The sequence below is a fragment of the Periplaneta americana genome, chromosome 8 (assembly GCF_040183065.1).
Source record: "Periplaneta americana isolate PAMFEO1 chromosome 8, P.americana_PAMFEO1_priV1, whole genome shotgun sequence".
NCBI classification, from domain to species: Eukaryota; Metazoa; Arthropoda; class Insecta; order Blattodea; family Blattidae; genus Periplaneta; species Periplaneta americana.
The window spans coordinates 173249824-173268373 of NC_091124.1; the positions used below are offsets into that span (position 1 = coordinate 173249824).

General features: G+C 35.0%; 1 protein-coding gene across 2 annotated transcripts in view; it reads right to left on the bottom strand.

Annotated features, from left to right (window-relative positions):
- Positions 1 to 18550, bottom strand: part of smg (sterile alpha motif domain containing protein 4 smaug) — a 200910-nt gene extending 182360 nt beyond the window's left edge. The window contains exon 1 of one of the 2 annotated variants that reach the window (XM_069834060.1): positions 18450 to 18550. Coding sequence is in view for 1 of the 2 variants with exons in the window: in XM_069834059.1 (XP_069690160.1) it covers positions 845 to 891 (47 nt within the window). In the remaining variant the exon portion in view is untranslated. Of the gene's footprint in view, positions 1 to 844; positions 1579 to 18449 lie in introns of those variants that run through there. The other variant, XM_069834059.1, reaches the window with a different exon arrangement.

The window sequence follows — 18550 nt, forward strand, 5'->3', positions numbered from 1 at the left end:
TAATCTGTAAATATTATAATACTATTAAATGGTAAACATATTACATTGTATAAAATATTATTGTTATTAAGGTATTAATTCTGTACATATTTCATATCTGCATTTTATACGTATTGCATTTTATTGTTAAACGTAAGAATTGGACATGTTCTTTATTCTATGCTATAACGCAAATGTAAGAATATTATGGAACGAATAAATCTATCTATCTATCTATCTATCTATCTATCTATCTATCTATCTATCTATCTATCTATCTATCTATCTATCTATCTAATACATTATATTCTAAGTAACTAGTATTCTATTAATAAGCATGTGACATGTTACCATAGATTAAGATGACTGTAAAATTATTGTATCATTGTTAGATTAATGTACACTGACGATGCCATGAATAATTGTATTCCAACGGTTAATAAAATATCTACCTATCTATCTATCTATCTATCTATCTATCTATCTATCTATCTATCTATCTATCTATCTATCTATCTATCTATCTATCTATCTATCTATCTATCTATCTATCTATCTATCTATCTATCTATCTATCTATCTATCTATATCCAAGTGAATGAGTAGAAAATGTAGCTAATTCGACATGTGTATAATCTCATGAAAGTACTGTATTAGTTACTGAATTTTAAGTAAACACAAAATTGCTTGCAAATCATTTTAATGGTTGCTTCACAAACGCTAATATTTATTCGATAGTGGCGTGCACTTCTGTTAAAAAATTAAATTATTTCTTGTCCGCAATGTAGATCAGTATTATACAAGTAAAAATCGTATGACAATATTCGAACGCGATGACATTACATTGCATCCAGTGACGGCCTACCTCGAAAGGAGGATCGGGTCCAGCGCTTCGTCGCTGTGATGCACCATCCTGATGTCTACGTGCTGGAAGCCGAGGAACGAATGGATGGACGAATACACGGCGTCCCTACGTGGGCCAGCACCGTCAGTCCGCGACAGCAATAAAAAAAAAAGTCACCAGACAACAACACTACTGATGGAACGACTTCCCACTCCACCCACCGAAGGGGTTGAGGGAAGGGGGTTACAATCACAGGTAAACTCCACGAAGACTGGTACCAAAAAATGGGGAAACTTTTTAGATAAATATTATCAGGGCACCCACGACAGGCAAAATTATTATCACGTCTAGTCGTACAACTATGATGAGCTAACGCGCATTTCATTCCATTGCTTGGAAATTCAATACATTATCACCACCATCAACATCCACCATTCCTTGAACCAACACTGGATATTTTATAAATAGAGACTCTCCAACCATGTTGTCAGCATGGGGCATGGGTACGACTTAAGAAAATGCAAGGCAATTTTTCACACAGAATATACAGGGACATCATTTTATTTTTACTAACATTTTTAATATTGATCTGTCTGTATCTTTGGATTAAAGGTCTAGAACCGGAAACACCGTTTGCTCCCCCTTCTAAGACTGGAGTTCGATGATAATGGCGTAAAATACAAATCACTTTACTAGATATAGGAGGGAAGAAAAGTAGTTCATCCATTTATGTAAACTAGGAAATATCGCAATTTTGAGTTTGATAATTTTCATTAGGTTTTTGTTTAATCAAAGTACAGTACTGTATTGACATTAAGGGTGCCATTCATAGACATTTCGCAGCACGCGCTACGAGCGTACTAAGCTAGCCCTGGCTATCCACTGGTTACTACTACAGAATTCAAATCTTATCCTATCGCTAACACTGGTTTATGAATACGAAACACGCTGATCATCCACCGGAAGCCCGCGCTAAAAATGTCTATGAATACGGCCCTGAGTGTTTTTACTCACGAATTGAGCTATCCATTCGGACTTATTAATTATGCAGTGTATATTGTACTGTTACAGCACATTAGCGTACAATATAGAGAATGAAGTTAAATTGAAAAATAATCATAATATGGATATTTAAACACATTTTTGAAAATGGTGGCCGTTCATTTCGATACAGGCTTCAGTTCTTTTGTGCATATTATCGCACTATAAACTATTGTACCTAATTCCAATTACCAGTTATGTCCTTCGTACGAGTAACTCATGTTGAAATAATTCTATACCTACTCTATAAAAGAGTACCTTACGTACTGTAAATTTAATCTTCACTTCTGCCCGATCCGAAAAGATAAAATTACTCAGAAATGCTATCTACTGTCCGTTCAAGTGATTTTGTCGCAGGGTCGTAGAAAAGGGGGAAATCACGTCACATTTAATTACTTAACGAGGCCCTTCTATTTAAGTTATTTTAAACAGTTGTATAATATTACGTAGACGTCCAATTCCTGACAGAAATTAATGTTCTCAGAAAAGAGCTAAGACAGCCCAGCTACTAGACTTTACAGAGGGGCGAACAGAAGCAGGTGGGGGAAACCGGGATGCGTCGTAGGCAAACGGACGATAGTACCTGTGCGAAAATATGATTCAATATTGAAAGCTCTTTCGTCACTGGAAAACGCGAACATATTTTTGGAACGTACTATACTCTCTAACTCAGTACTGCATACGCGGCCTCGGTTCTGTGTGGAGAACGGTTGGAAGTTTAGTAGTGGAGGGAGGTGGGAGTGAAGTACATTCAAAAACTCGGGTACAATAAAAATTGAAGTAAAAATAAAATGATGTCCCTGTAGATACTGTAAATCCTCTTTCCTCTCAGAAATCGAGCCTCGTTTACCCGGATTTATTAGCCCGGAAACGCCAACTGCAGATTCACTGCATAGAATGGGAAATGTACGACTTCATATTTCTCAATACCGTACTCATTATTTGTGCCGTTAAAAATTATTGTTAAAGAGCAATGTCTCAATTGCATCCCTTTTCGAGTGTATTTCACTTAATGACAAATGGAAAAAAGATACAGGGCAGTTAACAGAGATATCTAGACTCTACTCTTCAGTATTTCCGAAATGTTCTTGAGATATGCGTGAGTTTTCCCCAACCATAAGGCAAATGCCAGGTAATCTTTTGGCGAATCCTCGGGTCTCACATTATCTCACTACAGCTCGCCAAAATATTGTTAAAAATTGTAAAAAAAAATTGTAGAAAATTACAAAATTGTAAAACTATAAAAATTGTAAAATACTGTAAAAAATTGTAAAAATTTGTAGAAATTGTAATTGTAATATTGTAAAATTTTTTACTTGTTCCACATCTTAAAGCTTCATTGCTCATGTAAGATCTATTTTTTTTTATTTTTTTGTAGGTTATTTTACGACGCTTTATCAACAGCTCAGGTTATTTAGCGTCTGAATGAGATGAAGGTGATAATGCTGGTGAAATGAATCCGGGGTCCAACACCGAAAGTTACCCAGCATTTGCTCATATTGGGTTGAGGGAAAACCCCGGAAAAAAACCTCAACCAGGTAACTTGCCCCGACCGGGAATCGAACCCGGGCCACCTGGTTTCGCGGCTAGACGCTCTAACCGTTACTCCACAGGTGTGGACTATAAGATCTATGGAATATGATAAACGAAATGAAAAAAAAAATATCTTCTGAATTAATTTCAACCAAAGTTATGTTGTACCCTTCTGCTGTGACTCGTGTGCACATAACTAGCGAACCGGGGTCGATTCCCTACAAGTAGGCCTGAGTGGGGATTTATTTCTTTTTCAAAGAAGATACTGACTGAGCCTTCTGTTTACCTTATGGTGTTTACAACGACTGCCTTTCGCTATGCTGATCACATCATTATGGTGTACTGCTACTTGTAAATATTGAAGTACCGGTAATTTAGTGTCGGTTCATAAATTCTCATAAGAGTGAAGATGGAAAGGACCAACGTGTTTATGACAGTGATGTCAAAGCAAGCGCATTTTTCTGACCTTGACGTCGTGCGCGGGCATCAAGCGCTGGGTATTGAAGGAGGAATAAGCTGGATTAAGAAAAACAGTGGTGCACAAACTTCAAACGGAACGTGAAATTTTATGTCGTTATTTTTATATGGCTTATATCTGTTTGATATTATCTATATTGTCTTTAAAACAAAAGTACTAACACGAATTTCTTAATATTGCAGTTGTGTTTTAAACGTCAATAACATAATTAAGAGTTATGAAGGAATATTCACATAAATTCCATAGTAGTACAACTATACTGTACTAAGTGAATGAAACACATCATTCATAAAGAAAGTGATATCCCAAAGTAAGAGATTGAGTATGACATGGTAAGTTGAAATTAATATTGATGGTATCTTTAGCCTTATAAAAGTAATCAATGAACTAATCAAAACAATATTACAATACAAAGCAAAGTTACCTAGGTACTGTATATGTTTTAAGTGTAACTAATATTCCATAACAAAACTCTTATCGCATTATGCTTTTAAGATGATATTGGTGAGCAACTTCCTATCATCAGAATATTAAATTATTTTCTCGAAATCTGCTGAAGCTATAGAGCTGACATTTTTACAACACATGGGCACATATCTTTTGCTTATGATGTAACAGTAGTTGCTTTTTAATTCATTTCCTTACAAACATTTTCCATGCGAATATTTTTAAAATTTGTAATACACTATCTTCAGTAATACGTATTTACGGTATATTAGATTTACGAGAACATTTTTTACTGCCTGTAAGACTACTAAATAAATAGGCCTATATCTGAAAATTTCACTTTTCTATTAAAAAAATTGAGAAAATATTCCTTTTGAATAAAAAAAAAGCAAACTTGTGAAAAATGAGCATTAAAATTAAAACTTACCTACATTCTTATAATGCAATTATACTTCTCAGTCAAATCTAAAAATTAACATGGATACAGTTTATTAAGTTCTCTTCCCTTTATCCTCTGAATCAATGCTGGCCATCCCTGTATATTGCTCGACCAAGTGGCATATACTATCTCTTTTGTCTGTCTCTTTCCTTTCCGCTGTAAAGCGCTCAGGCTCTCCTGAGCTCTGAAGCGCGCGCTTGCTCCTATGGGCATCAGTTGACATGACTGATCTATGAAGTAGATGGTAGTAATGGTAGGATTGTGGTAATTATGTTCAAAATATACCTATTTCAAACAGCAGTAAGTTCGATACTTAATAAAAACTACTCTGTATATATCTGCCCTTATTGATTGTATGCATCTGAAGTCTGATTAGTGTAATATGTAGCTAATCGGTAATGTATGCAATGGAGGTGGAAAGGAACTGGCCACCCTATCCCACTATCTCCTAGCCTTGTTGGTATCACTTGTGAGGTTCAGACCTGTCTTCTGACAGTTGACTAAACAAATAACAAAGATTATCCAATTACTGTTTGTCAATAAATATTAAGTTTCGAGAACAGAGCTTTATAAAAGTCATATCGATTTTTTTCTGGAAAACATACAACTCGAAAAGCTGTCAAGATTGTTTTCTTTTTTCATGAGACAACTATTGCTCGGTAGCAATGTATATTTGTAAAGTTTTAAACAAACCTTCTTATCTGTTTTATATTCATATTTAAATTTTTTAATGTTCACTTCTTTTTTTTTTTTCGGTTAATGAACGTTTTTCATTTTTTCTTTTTTCGTAGGACAACTATTGCACAGTAGCAATGCATATTTCTGAAGTTTTAAACAAACCTTCTTATCTGTTTTATGACTTTTTTGTAAAACATTCCCACCAATAATGTTCACTTTTTTATTAATGAAAGTTTCGCAATATCTTGAACAATGAATTTGTTATTAGAGTAATGAATAAAAGAATATTATGTTTGATGAATTTATATATGATACAGTATATTGATATGATATTTGTCAGCCAACTTTACAATTCACAAGTTATGGTGGACTTCCACATTTCTGCTTTTCGATCCACCATCTCTTTAATACATTTTATTTATTTTATTTAGTAGGTTATTTTACGATGCTCTATCAACATCTTAGGTTATTTAGCGTCTGAATGAGGTAAAGATGATAATGCCGACAGTTACCCAGCATTTGCTCATATTGGGTTGAGGGAAAACCCCGGAAAAAACCTCAACCAGGTAACTTGCCCAACCTGGAATCGAACCCGGGCCACCTGGTTTCGCGGCCAGACGCACTAACCGTTACTCTACAGGTGTAGACTCTTTAATTCATACTGTACCACTCTTTTCTATTAATATATTCATTTGCCAAGTATTTCTTGATTACTTCCTATTCTTATGTTTTAAGTGAATTGCTATCTATCCTTCTTATCTATCTCTTCTATTCTCTCTCATACTTAGACTTATTCCTTTCAGAATATTGCATATCATTTCCTTAATAATTCACATTATTTATTTATTTTATTTTCTTCTCTATTCTCAAATTTACCTACTCTTAATCATTCTTTTCCAGCTATTTTCTCCTAAATTAATTGCCTACATTTCCCTTTTCTCTATTTTACAACACATCACCTTGATGAATTTATATTTATATGAGAAAAGTTGGCCTACATGCAGTCTCATTTTAAATACCCTATGCCATTCTGTTATCTGGTTGGGTGAACAGATAAGATTCTCCCCACTAAACTTACTGTACCGATCATCCCTGCTTCTATGCAACGTCACTGTTTACGGATAGAGGGAAGAGAGATAGCCAGGGTTGGCATGTTTATAACAAAACGTTTTAAACAAAGTGTTCAAAATTGTTTAAAACAACATCTGTTGATTAAAACGTTTTAAACACAATATGATGACACTAATTTTCAAGCCAACAGAATTCTCTGTTATGTGTATTACTTATTTCTCTGTTAATAATAAACAGTGTTTAAAACTATATCATCAAAACATGTCCTTTTTTTCCCCATCCTCCATACAAGTTACTTCTCTCGTTTTCTGGTTGTTTTATTTTATCCTACTTGTTTACAATATAAACTCATGTTTGCCTTCTATTCAGGTCCTTATAAAATGTACAGTTATGAATTTACAGTTGTGCTCCTGACTTTATGGAGCCAAAATTTAACTTTTTTCCAAACAAACATTATTATTAATAAGGAATTTTTGTACGATATACAGTGCAAACAATCTGAATGCTGATATCTGCATGTAAGCCTGAAGCAGGTTTTTTTATATTTATAATTCATAATTAAAACTGTTCAAATGAATATATAATAGCACAAATAAAATTAAGACAATAAATTCGAGCGACTTCAGGCTGGTATTTATTTGTTGTTTTATACCTTGTTAGCATCTCTACCTTTATTGGTTGGTAAAGGTAAAGGTAAAGGTATCCCCTTAACATGCCATGAAGGCACTTGGGGGGCATGGAGGTAGAGCCCCATGCTTTCCATGACCTTGGCACTAGAATGAGGTGGTGTGGTCGGCACCACGCTCTGACCGCCTTTTACCCCGGGAAAGACCTGGTACTCAATTTTATAGGAGGCTGAGTGGTATATTTTATATTTATAGTTTCTTAGGTTATTATATATTCCTTTATTGGTAAATGATTTTGTTTGTGTATAAACGAGTTGGGTTCAACACACAAGAAACAGTAAAGCAAGAATCAGTAATTCAACATACCATTCTAAATGGAAGGGGTTTTGGAGGCATATTGCCTTATAAACACAGATCTGTATCACAATATGAGTTTATATTGTAAACAAGTAGGATAAAATAAAACAACCAGAAAACAAGAGAAGTAACTTGTATGGAGGATGGGGGGGAAAAAAAGGACATGTTTTGATGATATAGTTTTAAACATTGTTTATTATTAACAGAGAAATAAGTAATACACAACAGAGAATTCTGTTGGCTTGAAAATTAGTGTCATCATATAGTTTTAAACATTGTGTTTAAAACGTTTTAATCAACAGATGTTGTTTTAAACAATTTTGAACACTTTGTTTAAAACACAGATTTTTGGAAAGAGCCAGTACCTTTCTGATGTGTCTCATTAACATTGTGAATATTCAGAGACGGCATGATAGAGATTATGACGATCCATCATCAAGCAGGAGGCAGGTTTCTTTCACTTATTGTTTACCCACCGACAATAGTCATGTGCAAGTATGCAGCAGATCTTTTAAAAACATGTTGGGGTTATCAGACAAACATGTTTATACTTTAACACAGAAGAAGAAGGTGGGAGCGAAAATATTTGAAGATCACCGGGGTAAAAATCCTAATTCACACCTTCACAAGAAAAAATATACCGAGGTTGATAAAGAACTTATCAAGTCTCATATAATGTCGTTTCCCATAGAAGAAAGTCACTATTCGCGGCATAAATCAACAAAATGTTACCTCAGCCCTGATCTCAATATTCACAGAATATACCGGGCGTTCAAAATATTGCACCCTGACAGTAATATTGATCATCGATTCAACAGGAGAGTGTTTAAGGGAGAGTTCCCTAAGTTATCATTCCATCGACCTCGTGCTGACCGACTGAAAAATTAGGTAAATTGCACAGTTGGAGTCAACAAATTGCGCATTACTGCTAAGAAAGAAGTGTATCTGAGAAAAGCAGAAAAAGCAACAACTACTCTCAACAGTGATAACAGGATGTCACGTATGCCCTCAAGTACAACATGTACAGTGAGCAAGGACATGTAGCAGGTAATTTTTACCCCCACATTAACTCATTCAAATATGTTTTATAGCAGGCAGCTATCAAATTACAATCTGTGCCTGTATGTTGGTGACATAGGACAAAGTTTTATGTGCTTGTGGCATGAGGCCATTGCCAGTAGTGGTGGAAATGAGGTCGCATCTTTGTCCTAAAAGTGCTCTCATCTTTCACCACCATCAAACGAAATGTACAAATATGGGCTGATAACTGTGTAGGGCAGAATAAGAATCAGATGATTCTAATGGTCCTGATTTATATTATTGCTAAGAAACATTTTGATTCAGTGGACTTGAAACTCCTGGTTTCAGGACATTCCTACATGCCATGTAATAGGGAATTTGGCATCATAGAGAAAAGAAAAAAAAGATGTAAGACCATGGTTCCAGAAGAGGTAAGGCCTAATAATGTAATAATGATGAAGGATGAGGATTTATTAGACTTTTTTGCAGAATGTGACAAGTTTTTGAATACAACTCCTATCAAAATCAGCACCTTCAGCTGGATTAGACTCTCAAGAGCTGATTTTCCTCTAATAAAAACAAGACAGTCATTTAATGACCTTGAAATGTGGACAGAGCACAGGATTTTTAAGAAAGGACAGTCATGAACGTCAATCACTAACTTGCAGTGCTTGCAACACCTTGAAAGAAGACCAGTCGTCCCTGATGCCAAAAAGAGACACTTGTTGTCTATGTTAGCCTTCCTTGATGAAGAGTATCATGCATTTTACCGAAAAATTTGTGCATAATGTATAAATATCGTTAATTCTCAGTTTGGCTAAGGAGTGATTTCAATGTTGTATTTTCAGAAAATAGGATTTCACTTACTATTACACTCTTACTACGTCATACTACTTTTGACCAATAAAACGGTACGAAAGGACGTATTTCAACCAATCATGGCTGCTTATCGCACAATTTTATCGCGTCCCTAGCATTTGTTTAATTTTATCGCGTCTCTAGCATTTGTTTAATTTTATCGCGTCCCTAGTATTTGTTTCTTTGTTTGCCAACATTTGAAACTGCGCTGGTCTGGACGTCAAAAATATATATAAAATTACAAACCACTCCAGTCGATGCACAGCAGTTTCAAATATGACTTGCATTGGCATTCAAGAACAAGAATTAATAAAAATCACTGATCATACCTATCCATCTTCTGAAATCCAATTTACAAATAAATGAAGAGCACCATTCGGAAATCCTGAATAGGTTGAATACACCATGTAGGCCTAAATCAACGAGTTCCACTTCTATTACGCACACGTCCAATATAACATCAATTGAACCACCAACCACATTCAAATTTGAAAATTGTACATTCAATAATTATTCCTTTTAAAATTATTCATGTTTATTTTTTATGTCATCGTCGTTAATTAAAACTTTCCTAACACTTGTGTATATTAGTTAGGTTATGTTATAGCTTCTGCTCTGAGAGGATAAAAAGAACTTCTGCTATATGATATTATGGATAGTCACGTATCAGAGATTGTTTAATATTAAGATTTATTGAATAGTAATCATTACAGTGTCTGTATAAAGACCTATTGCCATCTAGCATGCATCTAGCGTAATATTTGTAATGTTGAGATGGTACAATAATACATTTGAAGACAGTTGTATTTTCGTAAGTCAATTAATATTTTATTGTATTGGAGTACTTCGTTACTTCTAATCTTTATATACTTTCTTCTAATCGTGTAATAGTCAATTAAATCCCACTCGAGTTTTGATTTTCTCTAGATAAATCAAAACGTCTAGTGAGATTACTGTTGATAAATCTGTGCCAGACTTTTCAAATTTCATATGTAACACGAACATGAGTGTATGCCTTTCATTTAAAGCAGTTTCTGTAATAATGTAAGTGAGAAAGTGTTCATAAATTTGTTTTTGCTTCCCCTGAAAAGTTTTGTTTTTGGCAGTTACTACCTTTCCCATGTCAGCGCCTCAATGAATTCAAAATATGAACCATTTACACGAAATTTCAAATAATAGAAGATGGGAGAGTCTCAGTGTACAAAATATAATTCCTGAGTATCCAAGGAAAAGTGCAGTTGCGGACTTTTGATTAGTCACAGGGCATGACTATTTGTCAAAACACTTCAACAAAATTGGAATTTTTTTTTCACCATTTTGTCCACTGTGCAGTCTTCAGAAAGAAATGGATCAGAGCAAGCAAGTTAATGGCTTTATAGTCAAGAACTCAGCATTAGTTAATGTCAATGACAACAACATATTATCTTAAAAACGTATTATTTTATGGCACTGTTTAAAACAGTAAAAAACAGTTTAAAACAAAGAAAAACATATTACAGATTTATTAATTTGTCCTACAGAATAGTATCTGTAATATTGACAATTAATAGCCTATGTGAGGAGAAAAATTCGCTCATAGCTGCAGTGCAGATGTCTGTACAGATTGCTGTGCACTTAACTGCGGAATCCCGGCCAAACAAGTCACTCAACTGAGTGCGCTCCTAATATAATGGCAGTTGACATTGGACATATAGGGGAGACTGTTGTACCTTTAAACACTTTTCAGATTTTATTTTTTTTAATTTTGGGAAATGATATTTTTTAAATTAAAAAATACTTTAAATAATTATTGAATATTCCTTTACAACTTAGTGTAGCGAGTTTCATAATTTTCATACGAGCTTCTTAATTACCATTATAGGCGAGTTTCATACGACTTTTTATGCTCGACCATATTTCTAACTTCATATTATTAATTTTATTTGTATTTGACATTGAGCAATGTTCCGTATGTTGTGAGATGTGCGCAGACGCGAAAGTATTGATTTTTTTCCGAGGAACAGATGTCCACATTGACCTTGCTAGACCATAAGAACCTACAGAGATAACATTGAAATTAAATTAGACATTGAAAAACGAGATGACAAATTGAATTTATTTGAATATTATTTACAATTATTATAGTAACTGAACATAACCTTCTGCGACAGTATTGGATTTCCAGCCTCGTGACTTTTCGCTAATTCTCTTTCGATTGCATATCCGAGAATAATCGATACTTGCGGTTTTATAACGGTAGAAATCTGACCTGTCATTGGCTGAATAGTTGTAACCTGAGTCGTCATTGGCTGAAAGACCTGACCTTTAATGACATGCATTAAAGGTCTGCTACCAAGTGTATAATTACTACATTTCAGCATGGTCGAGCATAAAAAATAAAATGTAATATGTTCAAAGGTACAACAGGTTCATGTACCTTACAACATACCCTCTTGTAAGTTGGAACACATGTATTATAGGTTGGAATATAGTTGTAAGAACTGACAATCATATTTAAAATGTATTTGCAATCACAAACCATAGCAGGCTTCTCTGATTTATATTTTATTTTCTGGAGGTATAAGAATTGCTTGAACAGCTTTCTTCAAGGGATCTGGATCAATTGGGGGATCTCTTAATTCCGGACTTACTTCGTGACATGATCTTAAAATAAAATAAAGACAAAAACCAATAGTATTATGTGCCTTGGAACATGTTCCATGGTACAAGATGTTCTGTGTTCAAAGGTACAAAAGGGTGCACGTGTAAGCAAATATGGCTTCCAAAACTAGAGATTCGAATAAATCATGAAAATTAAAATATATTACTCACCAGATGATACGGAACACATTGTACTTAATGGATGGTAACATATACAATCGGGTTTTATGTTAGATAACATATATCAATGAACGAAATGTTTACTTTTGGTACTAAAAAAGATTCTTTTGTTCACAGAACTCACATTTTGCAATTAATCAAACCAAAACTACGACCAGATCTACTTGGTGGCTTTCCCTACATTCAACTTCAGTTTGAGTCCTCTAGGTAGTAGCAAAAATTAAAAAAACAAAAAATGTTCAAAGGTACACTATGCTAAAGGTACAACAGTCTCCTTACTTACTTACTTACAAATGGCTTTTAAGGAACCCGAAGGTTCATTGCCGCCCTCACATAAGCCCGCCATCGGTCCCTATCCTGTGCAAGATTAATCCAGTCTCTATCATCACACCCCACCTCCCTCAAATCCATTTTAATATTATCCTCCCATCTACGTCTCGGCCCCCCTAAAGGTCTTTTTCCTCTCAGGTCTCCCAACTAACACTCTATATGCATTTCTGGATTCGCCCATACGTGCTACATGCCCTGCCCATCTCAAACGTCTGGATTTTAAGTTCATAATTATGTTAGGTGAAGAATACAATGCGTGCAGTTCTGTGTTGTGTAACTTTCTCCATTCTCCTGTAACTTCATCCCGCTTAGCCCCAAATATTTTCCTAAGCACCTTATTCTCAAACACCCTTAACCTATGTTCCTCTCTCAGAGTGAGAGTCCAAGTTTCACAACTATACAGAAGAACCGGTAATATAACTGTTTTATAAATTCTAACTTTCAGATTTTTGGACAGCAGACTGGATGATAAGAGCTTCTCAACCGAATAATAACACGCATTTCCCATATTTATTCTGTGTTTAATTTCCTCCCGAGTGTTGCTCCAAGGTATTTGAATTTTTCCACCTCTTCAAAGGATAAATCTCCAATTTTTATATTTCCATTTCGTACAATATTCTGGTCACGAGACATAATCATATACTTCGTCTTTTCGGGATTTAGGCCTACTTCCAAACCGATTGCTTTACTTGCTTCAAGTAATATTTCCGTGTTTTCCCTAATCGTTTGTGTATTTTCTCCTAACATATTCACGTCATCCGCATGGACAAGAAGCTGATGTAACCCGTTCAATTCCAAACCCTGCCTGTTATCCTGAACTTTCCTAATGGCATATTCTAGAGCGAAGTTAAAAAGTAAAGGTGATAGTGCATCTCCCTGCTTCAGCCCGCAGTGAATTGGAAAAGCATCAGATAGAAACTGACCTATACGGACTCTGCTGTATGTTTCACTGAGACACATTTTAATTAATCGAACTAGTTTCTTGGGAATACCAAATTCAATAAGAATATCATATAATACTTCCCTCTTAACCGAGTCATATGCCTTTTTGAAATCTATGGTCGTGCCAGAGAATCAGTCCTATTCCAAGGCTTATTGTAGGGATTTGTAACAAGCTGTTTTTTACGGTGATGGGTTGTTAGCCCTTCGCCCAACCCCCAAGCTGGAGGACCACCCCTTATCGGCTGTCCACGGCTGCTTATTCAATATATTCGCAGCTACCCTCCATATCTGAAGGCCGTCTCCTCTATCCGCGCAACCTGAGGACGCGCCATGCTCCCCTATGCCTAACTTGGAGTCAGGCCACAAAGGGAAACATTGAAGGAGGGTTCGGTCCGGTGCTGTGGATTGAATTCGGCGTAGCTCAGTGGTCAGAGCGCTTGGTACGTAGAACCAAGGACCCGGGTTCGATCCCTGGCGCCAGAGCGAATTTTTCTCCTCAAATATTAAAGTAAAACATGTTTTTTATTTTTTTTAAATAAAACTTTTTCCCAACCCTGGAGATATGGAGATAATAAAAGGTTGCCCTAATCTGTGAGAAAAAGTATGTCTAAATTCTTAGTTCACATTCAGGCAAGGAGTGACCAGAGCACTGGGATGAAGGCAACCAAATACCAGATAGGCTAATTTTTGTTTTATTTTCGAGTACTTTGACGCCCAGGATCAAGATAAGGCACTTGAAACTCAAAGGTCAGTCACCTGCAGAGATATAACACAACATCCGTACATCAACTGTCAGAAATGCATCTTTGGTTTAAAGACTTGGCCAAACTTTGAGATTTTTTCATACCACACATGAGACTGACATCTGATTTGCGTTTTGTTACGGGTTAAATGAGGGGATAACTAAGTGACACGAGGCAGAAGTATGTGACAAGGTTAGTGGGTTAGTTGAGGGGATATATAAGTGACGTGAAGCCGAGAAATATGAAAAGGTTTCAATGATTTAAGGGAGTTTTCTCTTCCGGGTGTAGTGTGGGAAGATATCTAAGTTTCACCAAGACTTTAAGGAATATGTTAAGTTACTCCTCGTCAAATTGTAGCTGTAAGAACCATATCATATTAAAGTGGCATTAAAAAGAAAAGAACACAAGACAAAAAAACTTCAATTCGTATGAAATCGAAAAATTTCAGCAAGCAAGCTTGAGACTTCTAATTTTAAATAAAATAATTTACTATCTCAGGGGTCATGTGTTTTATTAGCTTCATTTTAAACAATTGTAAGTAACATATTGTTAATGTCTACTATCTCACTTCTTATATTCTTGTACTTGTTTTGCAGCAAATGTAATAATGATAATGATGGTGGTAGCAGTAGTAGTAATATTTTTTTAGTATTTTAGTATTTATTTATTTAACCTGGTAGAGATAAGGCCGTCAGGCCTTCTCTGCCCCTCTACCAGGGGATTACAACTATAACATGAACAATAAAATTACAATTAATATTAAATTTACAATTACAATAAAAATTAAAGTACGACAAGATTACCTGATTAATGCAAGCTAGACATTTTATCATAGAAGTTAAGAACAAAGAATATTTTTGTATTTACTGAATTACAAATTAAACCTACAATAACAAAATTCTATAGTGATGAAATTACCGGATATTGAAATATTTTGTGATAGATTAAGAGAACTATTTACAAGAAATCATGTCTGAATGAGTCTCAATTACTGACCAAGTGCCTAGTAAGTTTGCGTTTGAATTGAATTTTATTTCGACAGTCCCTGATGCTAGCAAGTAGCGAATTCCAGAGTCTTGGCAGGGCTATTGTGAAAGAGGCTGAGTATGAGGAGGTGCGATGGGATGGTATTGTTAGTATTGTTTCATGGCGAGAGAGTGTGTTCAGATTGTGGTGGGAAGAAAGGTAAGTGATGCGAAGGAATAGAAGGAATAGAAGAGTTCAAGATTTCGAAGAGAAAGAGAAGTGAATGTAAATTTCTTTTTTTATCTAGTTTAAGCCAACCTATTCCTTCCAGGGATGGGGTAATGTGATCATATTTACGAACATTGCTTACAAAACGTACACACAAATTATGAGCACGTTGAAGTTTCGTTTTGTTGTCGCTGGAAAGGTCAGTCAGTAAAATGTCAGCATAGTCAAAATAGGGAAATACAAGTGTCTGCACAAGGGACTTTTTTAAGCAAGAGGGAAGATGAACATTTATCCTTTTTAGCACATGGATAATAGAATATACTTTTCTGCAGGTTTCTGTGATTTGTATGACTGTGATTGACTGTTGTTGTTTAGTCAACTGTCGGAAGACAGGTTTAAACCCCATAAGTGACACCAATAAGGCATCACTCATGAGGCAACAAAGCTAGGAGATAATGGGATAGAGTAGCCAATTCCTTCCCCCTCCATTGCATACATCGCTGACTAATAACTTATTACACTGATCAGACTTCAGATGTATACAAACAATAATTGTCCTTCATCCGACACAAATTGTCAAGTGAGATGTACTGCCTGATAATAGGCCTATATGTATATATCAGCCAGAACCTCAATTTAAGGTGTCAATCTGAAATATTTTCATTAGGCTATAACAATAAATTCTAGTATACCAAATTCTTACAAAATAGGTATTACCCACTTATTTTTAAAAAATGCAATGTGCATGAAATGAAATAGTGCATTACACTGATCATTTTTAAAACATAAATTATTGTTCATTGTTCTACACATACTTTTAACACTTTTATAATCACTGATTAATTTTACAACTTCTTTACTATGTTACTAACATAGTAAAAAAGTTGTAAAGTTAATCAGTGATAAATTATTTACATGCAAAATCAATGCTGGCTACACTGTCAATAAACTTTAATTCTGTATTAAACTTGAGTTTCTTTTCTATGAAAGATGTTATAGCCTATTCACACAAAGAACTTTGCATTCCTAAAACAGAAATAAGATTTTCGTCTTGTTACTTATTTTATGTAGGTACATATTTACATTCCACATAGTACAATGGAAGAGACAAAGAGAAAGGCAGAAAATAGAAAAGATTGGAGAAAGCTGAGTTTGCAGTGAAAGACCTGTCCTTGGGCAGAACACTATGATTAGAAAAAGGAACTGTTTATTGGTACTCACTTTCTTTTCTTATTATTGTTGTTGTTTAGTCAACTGTCCGAAGACAGGTCTGAACCTCACAGGTGATACCAACAAGGACCACTTATGAGGCAACTAGGCCAGGAAATAATGGGGCAGAGTGGCCAGTTTCTTTCCCACTCCTTTGCATACATTGCCGGCTAGTTACATATTACACTAGTCAGACTTCAGATGCATACATACAGTATTGTTCTTCCTCTGACATATCGTCAAGTGAGATGTACTGCTGATAATAGATGTACATATCAGCCAAAACCTCAATCAGATGTAATTGGGTAAATTAAATAGTAAACAAAACAACTCTGATTGCCACTACTAAGTATTAAAACTTGAAATCATAAGGTAATTTTTAAGTTAATAAAAGCTGAATTATTTACATTCAATTCCAAATTACATAAAGACAAAACAACAAGCCTATAAATTTGATTTAAAATGATATCTATAGCTTAATTGCGAAAATATGATCTTAATCATAGTCACCAAATTCTGGCAATAATAACGCAAACTGACAAATCGTCACAAAGTGTGACCTTCTGTATAAAAATAATCAAAAGCAATTGGGGTGGGTTCTCATAACAAGCAAAACTCACAAACGTGTTTTAATAAAAGAGGAAATCTACAATTGTAGTTTATAGTCTTAACATCTTACCATTTCCTAGAGGTTCTAACAAAGTTACTAAGAACAAAGAGTAATTTTTACGCGTAGGATAATAACCCTAAGAATTGTAACCTTTCACGACTGTGTCACGATACAGAACACACGTATTAGGTTAACATCAATCACAGATACAGAACATTTTATAGCTAGCTATCCAACGGTTCGATCAACAAATTCACAAAGCTATGTACGCCTAAAGAAACTATAAAAATACAGTACTATACAGCTTGAGAAATGCTGGTCAAGTACGATATGTGTAAACACGAGTTTATGCGCTTATAAATAACCTCTAAGTTATAAGGTGTTATTTGAAATGACAAGTACCAACATTTATTTCCATTCTCACTCTCGAAAAGAATAATTATGTGAAATCTAATTGCAAGTCGTGCAATAGACTATTTGAAGCATGACATATCACTTGAAAAGCGATATAATTTCTCAATTTTGCAGTAAATTACCTTTACGTGTTATATACTCCAAATTCAACTCGTGTCTTTTGCAGTAAGTACCGATAGGTTCTTTCTGGAGTCAAGTACTAGCGAAAAAGCAATCACTTCAGAGGTGGACATAATCCTAATCCTCAATAATTTTTGTACTCCACTATAGCCTACCTATTAAATGTCTAACCTTTCCATTCAGAGGCAATACGTCATTAAAATAAGACATGTACGTCAGCAAATTTAGCATTAAAAACATACACGTTGTATAATATCACAACACTTTAATTCGACCGCGTAATTAAATTATTTGGCACTTCATTTCAATAACACTGGGGGGGGGGGCGTTATCTTCATTGGCATATGTCATTTATAGCCCACATGGAAACATCAATGGCCTATCTAATAGACCAACTAATATGAAACAGAAAATTAGATCCTTATAATGCAATTAAGGAAGTATGCTGTTGCCTAGATTCAAATTATGGGCATGTTACGGTTATAAATGCATTAATTTGTTCGGCAGTAATAATGAACAATATATTAGCATTGCAGCTATAGCCGCAAGCACTCCAAGAAATGACCGACCGACCGACAGGCCAACCCTTAGCACCAACACATAGAAGTATTACAATAATTTACAAACTCACATTAGGTATCTGTGCATTTTATACAAACTACAGAGAATGTTTTAAAAGTAACTATTCATATTTACCAAATTAACTGGACGCTCTCCGCATAATTCACAACATTCCCACATTGGAAATGCAACCCACTTAACATATTCAGTCAACAAAAACACTGTGCCTACAATGA